The sequence below is a fragment of the Rana temporaria genome, chromosome 7 (genome assembly GCF_905171775.1).
Source record: "Rana temporaria chromosome 7, aRanTem1.1, whole genome shotgun sequence".
In the NCBI taxonomy this organism is placed as follows: domain Eukaryota; kingdom Metazoa; phylum Chordata; class Amphibia; order Anura; family Ranidae; genus Rana; species Rana temporaria.
The window spans coordinates 193,418,204-193,433,534 of NC_053495.1; the positions used below are offsets into that span (position 1 = coordinate 193,418,204).

The following is a 15,331-nucleotide window of genomic DNA, read 5'->3' on the forward strand; positions in this document are numbered from 1 at the left end:
CACAGATGAGGTGGCACTGATTGGCGGCGCTGGTATGCGGCACTGATGGGCACACATAGGCGGCACTGATGGGCACACATAGGCGACACTGATGGGCACACATAGGCGGCACTGATGGGCACATAGGCAGCACTGATGGGCACACATAGGCGGCACTGATGGGCACTCATGGACGCCACTGATGGGCACTCATTGGCGGCACTGGGCACTCATAGGCGGCACAGATGGGCACTCATGGGCGGCACTTATGGGTGGCACTGATGGATACTTATGGGTGGCACAGATGGGCACTGATAGGTGGGCACTGGGCATGGATGGGCACTGTGGGGTGGCACTGATGGACACTTGGGGTGGCACTGATGGACATTGTGGGGCAGCACTGATCCTCCCATGTTGCCAGTCAGTGCCCATTTGTGGGCACTGATTGGCATCTTTTTTTATTTTTAAAGCTTTTTTTTTTTTTTTTTAAATGCTTTTTTTTTTTTTTGGCCCAACCTGGTGGTCCAGGGTGGGCTTCCCTGGTGGTCCAGTGTGGTGATCCGAGGGGGGGCTGCGCTGATAAACAATCAGCGCGAACCCCCCCTGTCAGGAGAGCCGCCGATCGGCCCTCCTTTACTCGCGTCTGTCAGACGCGAGTGAGGAAGAGCCATCAACGGCTCTTCCTGTTTACATCGTGAACAGCCGTGGTTGGACACGGCTGATCACAGGGTAAAGAGTCTCCGCCGGAGGCTCTTTACCGAGATCGGTGATGCAGGGTGTCAATGGACGTCCTGTCAGGATTTCAGAACCACTTCCCGGACGTAAATCGGCTATAGGCCGGGAGGGAAGTGGTTAATGTTCAAATTAAAATATGTCTATATACATTTAGATACTGTATAGCCCAACCTAGTGGCCAAAGATATAACTTCTGAAATGCTCACTTCCATAGGTATGTGCAAGGGGTGTGCCTGGGCACACCTTAATCCTGGGGTTGGTAACCTGTCAATGGTGGGCAGGTGACAGGTAAACCAAAATCCTTCCTTGACGACACTCAGAACCTGGACAGGAGAGGTGGTGGGGGTGGAATTAAGTGGAACTGATCTGTATTTTCCACCTGCAGCAGCTGAAAGTAGGCTTCTCCCCCTCTCCATTCAGCTGCCACAGGAGGAAAATATAGGGGATCGGTACTAATATATGCCACCCTTTCTTTCCCTGTTCCATTTCCTTCTGTTGCCCGGGTCCCCCATGTGCTCCCTTGCTCCCCCCTTCCCCCCCATTGTTTCAGAATGGAGAGCGGGGAAGAGGCTGGTAAGCAGGTCAAACGCATATGTGTTGAAGGTTTGGGGTGCACACCCTAATGCAATAGGCTGTGCACACCTATGCTCACTTCGACATATGAGATTTTTCTTTGTTCAAGAAGCTTCGACCGGCCTGCCCGTGTGGCCGAGGGACTACTTTTTCTCTATTTTGTTGAATTATCGTCCATTGGTTGGCGAAACATTTACACTGGTTATACCCACAAGGGCTTTTTCCACTACTACTATTCCTTTATATTGGCTTTTGAAATGTACAAATGCAGCAATTCAAAAAATATAAATCAAATCAAAAATCAAAAAGTGCATTTTATATACAACTACGGTATATAGATCAGACCAAAATGAGAGACAAATGAGGAGGACAGGGGGACTTTGTTCAAAATCAGGGACAGTTTGGAGCAGGGCTGGCCCAAGACATTGTGCTGCCTGGCCGGGAACCAAGAATATATGGAGTATATAGACAGACTAGGGTAGTATATCGACAGGATAGGGTAGTATATAGACAGACTAAGGTATTATACAGACAGGCTAGGGTAGTATATAGACAGGCTAGGGTAGTATATAGACAGACTAAGGTATTATACAGACAGGCTAGGGTAGTATACAGACAGACTAGGGTAGTATATAGACAGACTAGGGTAGTATACAGACAGGCTAGGGTAGTATACAGACAGACTAGGGTAGTATACAGACAGGCTAGGGTAGTATACAGACAGGCTAGGGTAGTATATAGACAGGCTAGGGTAGTATACAGACAGGCTAGGGTAGTATATCGACAGGCTAGGGTAGTATATAGACAGACTAGGGTAGTATATAGACAGGCTAGGGTAGTATATAGACAGACTAAGGTATTATACAGACAGGCTAGGGTAGTATATAGACAGACTAAGGTATTATACAGACTGACTAGGGTAGTATATAGACAGGCTAGGGTAGTATATAGACAGACTAGGGTAGTATATAGACAGACTAGGGTAGTATACAGGCAGGCTAGGGTAGTATACAGACAGGCTAGGGTAGTATATAGACAGACTAGGGTAGTATATAGACAGACTAGGGTAGTATATAGACAGGCTAGAGTAGTATACAGACAGGCTAGGGTAGTATACAGGCAGGCTAGGGTAGTATACAGGCAGGCTAGGGTAGTATACAGACAGGCTAGGGTAGTATACAGACAGACTAGGGTAGTATATAGACAGACTAGGGTAGTATACAGGCAGGCTAGGGTAGTATACAGACAGGCTAGGGTAGTATATAGACAGGCTAGGGTAGTATACAGGCAGGCTAGGGTAGTATACAGACAGGCTAGGGTAGTATATAGACAGGCTAGGGTAGTATATAGACAGACTAGGGTAGTATATAGACAGACTAGGGTAGTATACAGGCAGGCTAGGGTAGTATACAGGCAGGCTAGGGTAGTATACAGACAGGCTAGGGTAGTATATAGACAGACTAGGGTAGTATATAGACAGACTAGGGTAGTATATAGACAGGCTAGGGTAGTATACAGACAGGCTAGGGTAGTATACAGGCAGGCTAGGGTAGTATACAGACAGGCTAGGGTAGTATACAGACAGACTAGGTTAGTATATAGACAGACTAGGGTAGTATACAGGCAGGCTAGGGTAGTATACAGACAGGCTAGGGTAGTATATAGACAGGCTAGGGTAGTATACAGGCAGGCTAGGGTAGTATACAGACAGGCTAGGGTAGTATACAGGCAGGCTAGGGTAGTATACAGACAGACTAGGGTAGTATATAGACAGGCTAGGGTAGTATACAGACAGGCTAGGGTAGTATATAGACAGACTAGGGTAGTATACAGACAGGCTAGGGTAGTCAGACAGGCTAGGGTAGTATACAGACAGGCTAGGGTAGTATATAGACAGACTAGGGTAGTATACAGACAGGCTAGGGTAGTCAGACAGGCTAGGGTAGTATACAGACAGGCTAGGGTAGTATATAGACAGACTAGGGTAGTATACAGACAGGCTAGGGTAGTCAGACAGGCTAGGGTAGTATACAGACAGGCTAGGGTAGTATATAGACAGACTAGGGTAGTATACAGACAGGCCAGGGTAGCCTCTGTCCGATTATCTCCAACTCTGTCCACTGTCAGACGATCCCTGAAAACTCATCTCTTCAGAGAAGCCTATTAGGTCTTCACCTAACAACTGTACATTTATTTTCTCCAGCAGCCCATACAAACCAGTTATTACCTCTTAGACCCCTTTCACACTGGGTCACTTTGCAGGCGCTATAACACTAAAAATAGCACCCGCAAAGCGACCTGAAACAGCCGTTGCTGTCTCTCCAGTGTGAAAGCCCTGAGGGCTTTCACACTGGATCGGTGCTATAGCAGGACGGTAAAAAAAGTCCTGCTAGCAGCATCTTTGGAGCAGTGAAGGAGCGGCGTGTATATCGCTTCGCCACCGCTCCTGCCCATTGAAATCAATGGGCACCGTGGCTATACTGCTGGCAAAGCACCTCTGCAGCTGCGCTTTGCGGGCGGTTTTAACGCCTTTTCGGCCGCTAGCGGGAGTTAAAAGTGCCCCGCTAGCGGCGGAATACCCCTGCAAATACGACGGTAAAGCGCTGCTAAAAATAGCGGCGCTTTACCGCCGAGGACGCCCCAGTGTGAAAGGGGCATTATATCTTCTGACCCTCCCTCCTAGACTGTAAGCTCTAACGAGCAGGGCCTCTGATTCCTCCTGTATTGAAGTTTAATGTAAGTGTACTGACTGCCGCCCCCATGTTGTAAAGCGTTGAGCAAACTGTTGGCACTATATATATCCTGTATTATAATAATAATAATAATAATAATAATAATAATAATACCCAGCATAAGGATTAGAAATTGTTAAAATGTTTATTGATGATGAGTCTAGTTCAGTTTTAATAAACTTGTATTGATTAAAAATTCTGGGTACAAAAGAAAGTCATTCATGTTTCCTATTTCTGTTCTGTGTGATAAAAAAATGACATTAAATTGTGCTCTGTAGCGGCATCTAGTGGCGGAGGTGATGCAGTGTCAGGTCTGTGCTCTGTAGCGGCATCTAGCGGCGGGAGTGAGGCAGTGTCAGGTCTGTGCTCTGTAGCGGCATCTAGCGGCGGGAGTGAGGCAGTGTCAGGTCTGTGCTCTGTAGCGGCATCTAGCGGCGGAAGTGGGGCAGTGTCAGGTCTGTGCTCTGTAGCGGCATCTAGCGGCGGAAGTGGGGCAGTGTCAGGTATGTGCTCTGTAGCGGCATCTAGCGGCGGAAGTGGGGCAGTGTCAGGTCTGTGCTCTGTAGCGGCATCTAGCGGCGGGAGTGGGGCAGTGTCAGGTCTGGGCGGGTTCTGCAGTTTGAACCGGGCGCCGGTAGCACGCTGTCTGGGGGGGAAATGTCTCGGTTCGGGCGGGGAGGGAGAGCTGCGGATCCCCGGGCTGGTTTCCGGGATCAGAGGGAGAAGGAGCCGCCCGTCCCCCAGGGACTGATCAAGGCGGCCCGGAAGAGCGGACAGCTGAACCTTTCCGGGAAAGGCCTGACCGAGGGTGAGAGACCGGGGGGCACTGCTAGAATCGGGGTGTGCGGGTGATAGGTACAATAATGGGGTGTCTGCAGGCGATAGGTGTAATAATGGGGTGTCTTACAGGTGATAGGTGTAATAATGGGGTGTATTGTAGGTGATGGGTACAATAATGGGGTGTCTACAGGTGATAGGTGTAATAATGGGGTGTCTGCAGGTAATAGGTGTAATAATGGGGTGTATTGTAGGTGATAGGTGTAATAATGGGGTGTATTGTAGGTGATAGGTACAATAATTGGGTGTCTGCAGGTAATAGGTGTAATAATGGGGTGTATTGTAGGTGATAGGTACAATAATGGGGTGTCTACAGGTGATAGGTACAATAATGGGGTGTCTACAGGTGATAGGTGTAATAATGGAGTGTCTTGTAGGTGATAGGTGTAATAGTGGGGTGTTTTCAGGTGATAGGTGTAATAATGGGGTGTCTGTAGGTGATAGGTGTAATAATGGGGTGTCTTGTAGGTGATAGGTGTAATAATGGGGTGTCTTGTAGGTGATAGGTGTAATAATGGGGTGTCTTGTAGGTAATATCTGTAATAATGGGGTGTCTACAGGTGATAGGTGTAATAATGGGGTGTCTTGTAGGTGATAGGTGTAATAATGGGGTGTCTGTAGGTGATAGGTGTAATAATGGGGTGTCTACAGGTTACAGGTGTAATAATGGGGTGTCTACAGGTGATAGGTGTAATAATGGGGTGTCTACAGGTTACAGGTGTAATAATGGGGTGTCTACAGGTGATAGGTGTAATAATGGGGTGTCTACAGGTTACAGGTGTAATAATGGGGTGTCTACAGGTGATAGGTGTAATAATGGGGTGTCTTGTAGGTGATAGGTGTAATAATGGGGTATCTGCAGGTGATAGGTGTAATAATGGGGTATCTGCAGGTGATAGGTGTAATAATGGGGTGTCTACAGGTGATAGGTGTAATAATGGGGTGTCTACAGGTGATAGGTGTAAAAATGGGGTGTCTACAGGTGATAGGTGTAATAATGGGGTGTCTGTAGGTGATAGGTGTAATAATGGGGTGTCTACAGGTGATAGGTGTAATAATGGGGTGTCTACAGGTGATAGGTGTAATAATGGGGTGTCCGCAGGTGATAGGTGTAATAATGAGGTGTCTTACAGGTAATATCTGTAATAATGGGGTGTCTACAGGTGATAGGTGTAATAATGGGGTTTCTGCAGGTGATAGGTGTAATAATGGGGTGTCTTGTAGGTGATAGGTGTAATAATGGGGTGTCTTGTAGGTGATAGGTGTAATAATGGGGTGTCTGTAGGTGATAGGTATAATAATGAGGTGTCTTCAGGTGATAGGTATAATAATGGGGTGTCTTGTAGGTGATAGGTGTAATAATGGGGTGTCTTGTAGGTGATAGGTGTAATAATGGGGTGTCTGCAGGTGATAGGTGTAATAATGGGGTGTCTACAGGTGATAGGTGTAATAATGGGGTGTCTACAGGTGATAGGTGTAATAATGGGGTGTCTACAGGTGATGGGTGTAATAATGGGGTGTCTGCAGGTGATAGGTGTAATAATGGGGTGTCTACAGGCGATAGGTGTAATAATGGGGTGTCTACAGGCGATAGGTGTAATAATGGGGTGTCTGTAGGTGATAGGTGTAATAATGGGGTGTCTACAGGCGATAGGTGTAATAATGTGGTGTCTACAGGCGATAGGTGTAATAATGGGGTTTCTGCAGGTGATAGGTGTAATAATGGGGTGTCTGCAGGTGATAGGTGTAATAATGGGGTGTCTGCAGGTGATAGGTGTAATAATGGGGTGTCTGCAGGTGATAGGTGTAATAATGGGGTGTCTGCAGGTGATAGGTTTAATAATGGGGTGTCTTGTAGGTGATAGGTGCAATAATGGGGTGTCTACAGGTGATAGGTGTAATAATGGGGTATATTGCAGGCGATAGGTGTAATAATGGGGTGTCTTGTAGGTGATAGGTGTAATACTGGGGTGTCTACAGGTGATTGGTGTAATAATGGGGTGTCTTGTAGGTGATAGGTGTAATAATGGGGTGTCTACAGGTGATAGGTGTAATAATGGGGTGTCTACAGGTGATAGGTGTAATAATGGGGTATATTGCAGGCGATAGGTGTAATAATGGGGTGTCTTGTAGGTGATAGGTGTAATACTGGGGTGTCTACAGGTGATTGGTGTAATAATGGGGTGTCTACAGGTGATTGGTGTATAATGGGGTGTCTACAGGTGATTGGTGTATAATGGGGTGTCTACAGGTGATTGGTGTATAATGGGGTGTCTACAGGTGATAGGTGTACTAATGGGGTGTATTGTAGGTGATAGGTGTAATAATGGGGTGTCTACAGGTGATTGGTGTAATAATGGGGTGTCTTGTAGGTGATTGGTGTAATAATGGGGTGTCTTGTAGGTGATAGGTGTAATAATGGGGTGTCTACAGGTGATAGGTGTAATAATGGGGTGTATTGTAGGTGTAATAATGGGGTGTCTACAGGTTAAAGGTGTAATAATGGGGTGTCTTATAGGTGATTGGTGTAATGATAGGGTGTCAAATGCAATAAAGGGTAGTCTGCAGGCATTAGGTATAATAATGGGGTGTCTGTGGACATTAGATGTAATAATGGGCTATGTGCAGGCGGTGGGTGTAATAATGGGGTGTGTGTAGGTGATCAGTACAAGACTGGGGTGTCTATGGGTGATAGATGTAATAATGGGGTGTCTGCGGACATCACATCTAATAATTGGGTGGGTGTAGTAATTGGGGTGTCTGTGGGTGATAGATGTAATAATGGGGTGTCTGCGGACATCACATCTAATTATTGGGTGGGTGTAGTAATTGGGGTGTCTGTGGGTGGTTGGTGACCCCGGTGGGGAAGTGACACACATGGAAGGTGTTTAGTTCTCAGCCTGTCCTCATGTCTCCTCCCCCGCAGTCCCGGTGAGCGTGTGGCGGATAAACGTGGACACCCCGGAGGAGGCGCACACCAACGTGCAGTTCGATGGGACGGACCGATGGTGGGAACAGACCGAGCTCACCAAGCTGATCCTGGCCTCCAACAAACTGCAGTCTCTGTCGGAGGAGCTCCGCCTGCTGCCGGCTCTGGTGGTGTTGGATGTAAGTCCGGTGTTGACCGATAACCACCCCTGTACTGCACTATGACATCACAGCGTCCAATGATAGAACATAGAGCAGTAATCTGACATCACAGACCAGTCTGGAGAAGGAGAGATACTTTCATTTAGAATTCCAGATGAAACCTTTGGCCAGAATGTGGAAGGGTTGGGACCTCTGTCAGCTTTTTATCTCTGTTTTGGGGAGATTTCTGCTCACTTCCTGTCCCTGTGACCCCCCTTTTTTTTGGGGCATGCTGTCCTCATACATTCCTATTGAGAATTCCCATGGGGGCAGTGACAATGTCATTGGAGGTCTATGCTCATACCAGCATCTAATGGCAGGGGTCAGGTAGTGACAGGTCTGTGCTCTCTACTGGCATCTAATGGCAGGGGTCAGTTAGACCCCTTTCACATTGGGGCGTTTTTCATGCGGTACAGCGCTAAAAATAGCGCTGCTATACCGCATGAAAAATCATGCCCTGTAGTCTTCAATGTGAAAGCCCGAAGGCTTTCACATTGAAGCGGTGCGCTAGCAGGAGCGCTCCAAAAGTCCTGCTAGCCGCATCTTTACCGCGGTATAGGAGCAGTGTGTTCACCGCTCCTATACCGCGCCTTCCCATTGAAATCAATGGGAAAGCGCGGTAATACCGCCCGCAACGCTTTTTTGGCCGCTAGCGGGGGTTAAAACCTCACCGCTAGCGCCCGAATATCGCGGTAAACACGACAGTATAGCCGCGCTACAAATAACGCGGCTATACCGTCACCGCGGCTCCACGCTGCAATGTGAAAGCAGCCGTAGTGCAATGTCTGTGCTCTCTAGCAGCGCCGGGTGGCAGCAATTGGGATTTTCAGGCCCAGTGCACACTGGGGCCCGTATTCACGTAGAATGGCGTAACTTTGTGCGGGCGTAGCGTATCCTATTTACGTTACGCCTCCGCAACTTAGACGGGCAAGTGCAGTATTCTCAAAGCACTTGCTCCGTAAGTTGCGGCGGCGTAGCGTAAATAGGCCGGCGTAAGTCTGCCTAATTCAAATGTGGAACAGGAGGGCGTGTTTTATGTAAATGTTATGTGACCTGACGTGATTGACGTTTTTCACGAACGGCGCATGCGCCGTCTGTGGACATATCCTAGTGTGCATTTCTCCAAAGTACGCCGCAAGGACGTATTGGTTTAGACGTGAACGTAAATGACGTCCAGCCCCATTCACGGATGACTTATGCAAACGACGTAAAATTTTCAAAATTCAACGCGGGAGCGACGTCCATACTTAACATTGGTACGCCGCATGTACGCCTCATATAGCAGGGGTAACTTTACGCCGGGAAAAGCCTAACGTAAACAGCGTATCTGTACTGCGTCGGCCGGGCGTAGGTTCGTGAATTCGCGTATCTAGCTGATTTACATATTCCTAGGTGTAAATCAGCGTACACGCCCCTAGCAGCCAGCGTAAATATGCAGTTAAGATCCGACGGCGTAAGAGACTTACGCCGGTCGGATCTAATACAAATCTATGCGTAACTGATTCTAAGAATCAGGCGCATAGATACGACCGCCCAGACTCAGAGATACGACGGCGTATCTCCTTTGAGAATCTGGGCCTGGGTGTTTAGCCCTGGTGCATGAGACTCCGGCATTTAGGTGTAGGTAGAAGGCACAGGTGCACCATCCAGCTCTGCTGGCAGCAGCCTGTAAAAGTCTATGAGAGGCTGAGAGTTGCTGTGTGGGGTTCAAGGGGTTAAAGCAGGCAGTGAGAAGGCAATATAATCCCTTCTCACTGCCTGTCAAATGCTCTGTGACGAGTGATCCTAACATGGATCGTTCTTCAGCAAAGCTCATGTGAACAAGCCCTAACGGGTGCGCTCGCTGGATGTGCTGTATAATACAGAGGATATAAAATGTCAGGTTTTTGTGATGTAAAAAAAAAAATGAGACAAAGATAAATAATTTCAGAACTTATTCCACCTTTAATGTGACCTATAAACTGTAAGTGGAGAGAAGTAAAAATTAAATAATATGTTGGCAGAAGTGTGCACACCCTTACACTAATACTTTGTTAACCACTTAAGCCCCGGACCTTTAGGCAGCTAAATGCCCAGGCCAGGTTTTGCGATTCGGCACTGCGTCGCTTTAACAGACAATTGCGCGATCGTGCGACGTGGCTCCCAAACAAAATTGGTGTCCTTTTTCCCCCACAAATAGAGCTTTCTTTTGGTGGTATTTGATCACCTCTGCGGTTTTTATTTTTTGCGCTATAAACAAAAATAGAGCGACAATTTTGAAAAAAAATCTATATTTTTTACTTTTTGCTATAATAAATATCCCCAAAAACATATATAACATTTTTTTTTCCCTCAGTTTAGGCCGATACGTATTCTTCTACCTATTTTTGGTAAAAAAAATCGCAATAGGCGTTTATCGATTGGTTTGCGCAAAATTTATAGCGTTTACAAAATAGGGGATAGTTTTATTGCATTTTTATAAAATTTTTTTTTTTTTACTACTATTGCGGCGATCAGCGATTTTTTTCGTGACTGCGACATTATGGCGGACACTTCGGACAATTTTGACACATTTTTGGGACCATTGTCATTTTCACAGCAAAAAATGCATTTAAATGGCGCTGTAGGGGTTAGGGTTCACCTAGTGTGTGTTTACAACTGTAGGGGGGTGTGGCTGTGGGACTGACGTCATCAATCGAGTCTCCCTATAAAAGGGATGACACGATCGATGCAGCCGCCACAGTGAACACGGGGAAGCCGTGTTTACATACGGCTCTCCCCGTGCTTCAGCCTCGGGGAGCGATCGCGACGGAGCGGCTATAAACGAATAGCCGCGCCGTCGTCTCGGATCGCTCCCCGAGGAAACCCGCACGCAGCGGGGGGGGTCCCGATCGGACCCCCCACCCGCTAGAAGGCAAGGACGTATAAATAAATATACGTCCTTCTGCCTGTCCGTGCCATTCTGCGGACGTAAATAGTCGTGCGGCGGGCGTTAAGTGGTTAAAGCACCTTTTTATTTTATTACAGCACTCAGTCTTTTGGGGTATGAGTCTATCAGCATGGTACATCTTGACTTGGCAATATTTGCCCACTCTTCTTTCCAAAAACACTCCAAATCTGTCAGATTGGGAGGACATCTCCCGTGCACAGCCCTTTTCAGATCACCCCACAGATTTTCAATGGGATTCAGGTCTGGGCTCTGGCTGGGCCATTCCAAAACTTTAATCTTCTGGTGAAGCCTTTCCTTTGTTGATTTGGATGTATGGCTTTGGGTCGTTGTCATGCTGAAATATGAAGTTCCTCTTCATGTTCAGCTTTCTAGCAGAAGCCTGAAGGTTTTGTGCCAATATTGACTGGTTTTTGGAACTGTTCATAATTCCCTCTACCTTGACGAAGGCCCATGTTCCAGCTGAAGAAAAACAGCCCCAAAGCATGATGCTGACACCACCATGCTTCACGGTGGGTATGATGTTCTTTTTTTTTTTTTTTTTTTCTTTTTTTTTAACTTCAGACTCCACCTCATAGAGTGTGCATTTACATGCTCATGTTCTGCGTACCAGCCCATTGCATCTCTATTTCGGTTTTGCATCATTAGTATCTTTTTTTTTATATGCTAGTTGTTTTTGTTTTGTTTTCCACTTTTGTGTTTTTTTTTTTTTTTTTTTTTTTTTTTTTCTTTTTTATATATATATTATATTATTTTCTTGAGTACATCTTTGACTTCTTTTGCTGACCATATACAAAAGTTTTCCCTTAATACTTCACTTCCCCTTACCCGTCCCTCCCCCCCCCCCCCCCTCCCATCTCACCAAAACAATCTCCTTATACCTCTACTTCTCTCTGATTTTTCAAAAATGGCCTTAAGTGCCTTCTCTTAATTTTTCCGCGTAACTCCACGATTTCTTAAAAGTTCTCCAGTTTTCCCATTTCATATTTTGTAATATGTTATTACCCTCCATGTCCTCCTGCAGTTCCTCCATTTTATACGTTTCTTCCACCGCGTCGATCCATTGCCAGATCGATGGGCATTCCACCTCTTGCCAGCCCCTTGGAATTAATCTTTTGGCAGCATTCAATAGGTGTGGTACTAGCGATTTTTTATAACTTTTAATGCCTTCTTCCCCCCCGTGGAACAGAACAACCCAAGGGTCCATCTTTATCTTTTTCTTTGTAATCTCTTCGACACAAGCCAATATTTTTTCCCAGTACCTCCTTATCTTAGGGCATCCCCACCACAGGTGTGCCATATTTCCTGGTAAACCGCATCCCCTCCAGCACTCTCCAGTCTGTCCCTCTTTAAACTTTTTTAATTTGTCTGGTGTCATATACCATCCGGCTATGCATTTAAAACACATCTCTGCTGTGCGGCTATCCACCGCGGAGGAGTGTGTCAGGGTCAGCATTTTCTCTATTGTGGTCCTATCCTGATGTGTCCCTAGTTCCCTTTCCCATTTTTTAATGAATGGGGGTATGTTCTGCTCTTCCATCTTCAGTAACATCTTATATAGTCCCGAGATAGATCCTCTGGCATTTTTTGTAGAGCATATTTTTTCCAATTCCAATAACTGATCTCCCGACCTCAACGGGTGTGGAAGATCTTGGATAAAATGGTTTAATTGCCGATATCTCCATTCATTAATTTCCAGGAGGGAGTTTTTTAATTTCAACTCCTGTAGTGTTAAAATGTGCCCTTCCTTCATTATATCCCTTAATTGTATAGTGTCCATTTTAATCCAATTTCCCCCCACTTGTGTTTTACCTGGTGCAAAATAATCATTATTCTTTAGTGATATAAGGGGTGAATTGTACTCTTTCACAATTTTTTTATAGACCGTGTCCCAAACTTTAAGTGCATTTTTAGTTATCTCGTGTGCGTTTTTATCTATTGTCCTAAATTGTGGAGGGTTCCAAATTATCTTATCTAGCCTTGCCTGTGACAATTCATTTTCTACACTAACCCACCTTTTTTCTTTACTAGCCCTGGCCCACTCCACCACTCTTGTTAATATCACCGCCTCATAGTATCTCTTGACATCGGGGACCGCTAATCCACCCTTTTTTTTTGGCTGTTTTAGGGTCTGAAGTGCTATCCTGTGCTTCTTATTTCTCCAAATATAATTCATTATTAATTTTCTAAGGGCCGAGAACAATGTCCCGGGGAGGGCAATGGGGATCATCTGGAACTTATATAAAATTTTTGGCAGAATGACCATTTTGCAGTAATTAATTCGTCCTATCCATGATATTGCCCTATTTTCCACCCTTTTTGTTTCTGTCTTAATTTCATTTAATAAAGGGATAAAATTTATCGTATACATCTCCCTAGTCGATTTTGCTAGCAGTATTCCTAGGTATTTGAGTTCTTTAACCCAAGCAAATTTGTACTTCATTTTCAGGTGTTGTTCTTCTATCTTGCTTATATTTATACTCATAATCTCCGTTTTTGTGATGTTTAATTTAAAGTTTGAGATTTCTCCGTATTCGCTGCAAAGGTTTAGAAGGTTTGGGATTGATGTTTTGGGTTCCATTAAATAGAATAGGACGTCGTCTGCAAAGGCTGCAAGTTTATGTTCTTCCTCTCCTATTTTAACCCCTTTTATTTTTTGAGAGTTTCTGATCCTAGCCAGCAGGGGTTCCAATGTGAGCACGAACAGTAATGGCGATAGAGGGCACCCTTGCCTTGTACCATTTCTCATTAAGAAGGTTTGAGAGAGACTTCCATTTATTTTTATTTTGGCCGTGGGGGACCTGTAGAGAGTGCCAATCCACTCCATCATCCTCTGTCCAAACCCCATTTCCTTCAGGGTGAGCAACATGAGTCCCCAGTCTACCCTGTCAAACGCTTTTTCTGCGTCTATCGACAGAAGTAGACCTGGGGATCCCACCGCCTTCATTTTCCGGAGGATTAACAGTGTTCTAACCCCATTGTCTCTCCCCTCTCTTCCCTGGACAAAACCTGTCTGATCCGGGTACACCAATCTCGCCATTTCCTGTTTAACTCTCCCGGCCAATACCTTTGCAAACAGTTTTAAATCTGTATTGAGCAGAGATATCGGCCGGTATCCTGAACAGTTTCCGATGTCCTTTCCTTCCTTAGGGATAACGGTGATAGTTGCCTCTGATGCCTCTTTACTTAGTTCGTACTCCTTTCCAAGCCCATTATAGTACTGGCATAGCCTTGGCAGAAGTATCTCTTTAAATTTTTTGTAATACATTACTGTAAAGCCGTCTGGTCCCGGACTTTTACCTGAGGCAGAGCTTGATAATGCTACTTTAATTTCGTTTTCCGTTATTTGCCTGTCCATCCCCTCTGCGTCTATTTGACTGACTTTTGGTAACCTTGCTTCTTCTAAAAATGCTGAGATTTTTTTGTCTTTCTCCCCTTTTTGCCAGTTTTTTGTTCTACTGAGTATAATTTTTCATAATATAATCTAAATGTTTCAGCAATATCTTTTGTTGTGTGCAAGACCTCTCCTTTTTCGTTTTTAATTTTGTCTATATAGTTCCTTGATTTCTTTTTTTGTACCATCCGAGCCAGATGTTTGCTTGTTTTATTTCCCCACCTATATCTCTCCCTTGCCACCAAGTTAAATTCCCTTCTTGTTTCCCGATCAATAAGTTCTTTAAGTTCGTTCCGCTTGTTAACTAGGTCTAGATAAATATCTCGTTGTTTACCATTTTTCTTATGTGTTAGTTCCAAATTGAAGATCTCATCTACTAATTTTTCCTTCTTACTGTTCATTTCTTTTTTCCTCCTTGCCCCTTCGGAGATTAACACCCCTCTAATCACCGCCTTATGGGCATCCCATAATGTTGCTGCCGAAATATCATCTGTCTTGTTTATCTTAAAATATTCCTCTAATTCTTTTTTGACCCTCATTAAACTTTTCTCTTCTATTAGTAGTTTCTCATTTAGTCTCCAATTTGGATAGGTCCTTTGATTGCCTATAATATTTATGGATATACTAATTGGAGCATGGTCGGAAATCGTCATGGTCTCTATTTTTGTCTCGACCACCGCATCTAGCATTCTATGCTCAATGAAAATGTGATCGATCCGGGAGTAACTCTCATGTACGTGAGAATAAAATGTATAATCTCGTTTGCTTGGGTTAAAGATCCTCCATGTGTCTACTAATTGGCTTCTATGTAGACTACCTTTTACCTTTCTTAATTGCCTTTCTTGAGTCTCTAATGTTTGGTGTGTTTTATCGACCTTTGTGTCCATACAGAAATTTAAATCTCCTCCCAATATTATCTTTCCCCTCCTGAAATCTTTTAATTTCCCCAGGATTCCCTGGAGGTATTTCATCGGGGAGGTATTCGGTGCATATATGTTTACAAGAGTATATTCCTCCTCCTCTAAT

General features: G+C 45.1%; 1 protein-coding gene across 1 annotated transcript in view; it reads left to right on the plus strand.

Moving 5' to 3' along the window:
• Window positions 1-4,602: 4,602 nt before the first annotated feature.
• Window positions 4,603-15,331, plus strand: part of LRRC40 (leucine rich repeat containing 40) — a 52,588-nt gene continuing 41,859 nt past the window's right edge. Inside the window, exons 1-2 of the mRNA XM_040360717.1 lie at window positions 4,603-4,827; window positions 7,783-7,964. Of these exons, the coding sequence (XP_040216651.1) occupies window positions 4,677-4,827; window positions 7,783-7,964 (333 nt within the window). The 5' untranslated portion in view covers window positions 4,603-4,676. The remainder of the gene's footprint in view (window positions 4,828-7,782; window positions 7,965-15,331) is intronic.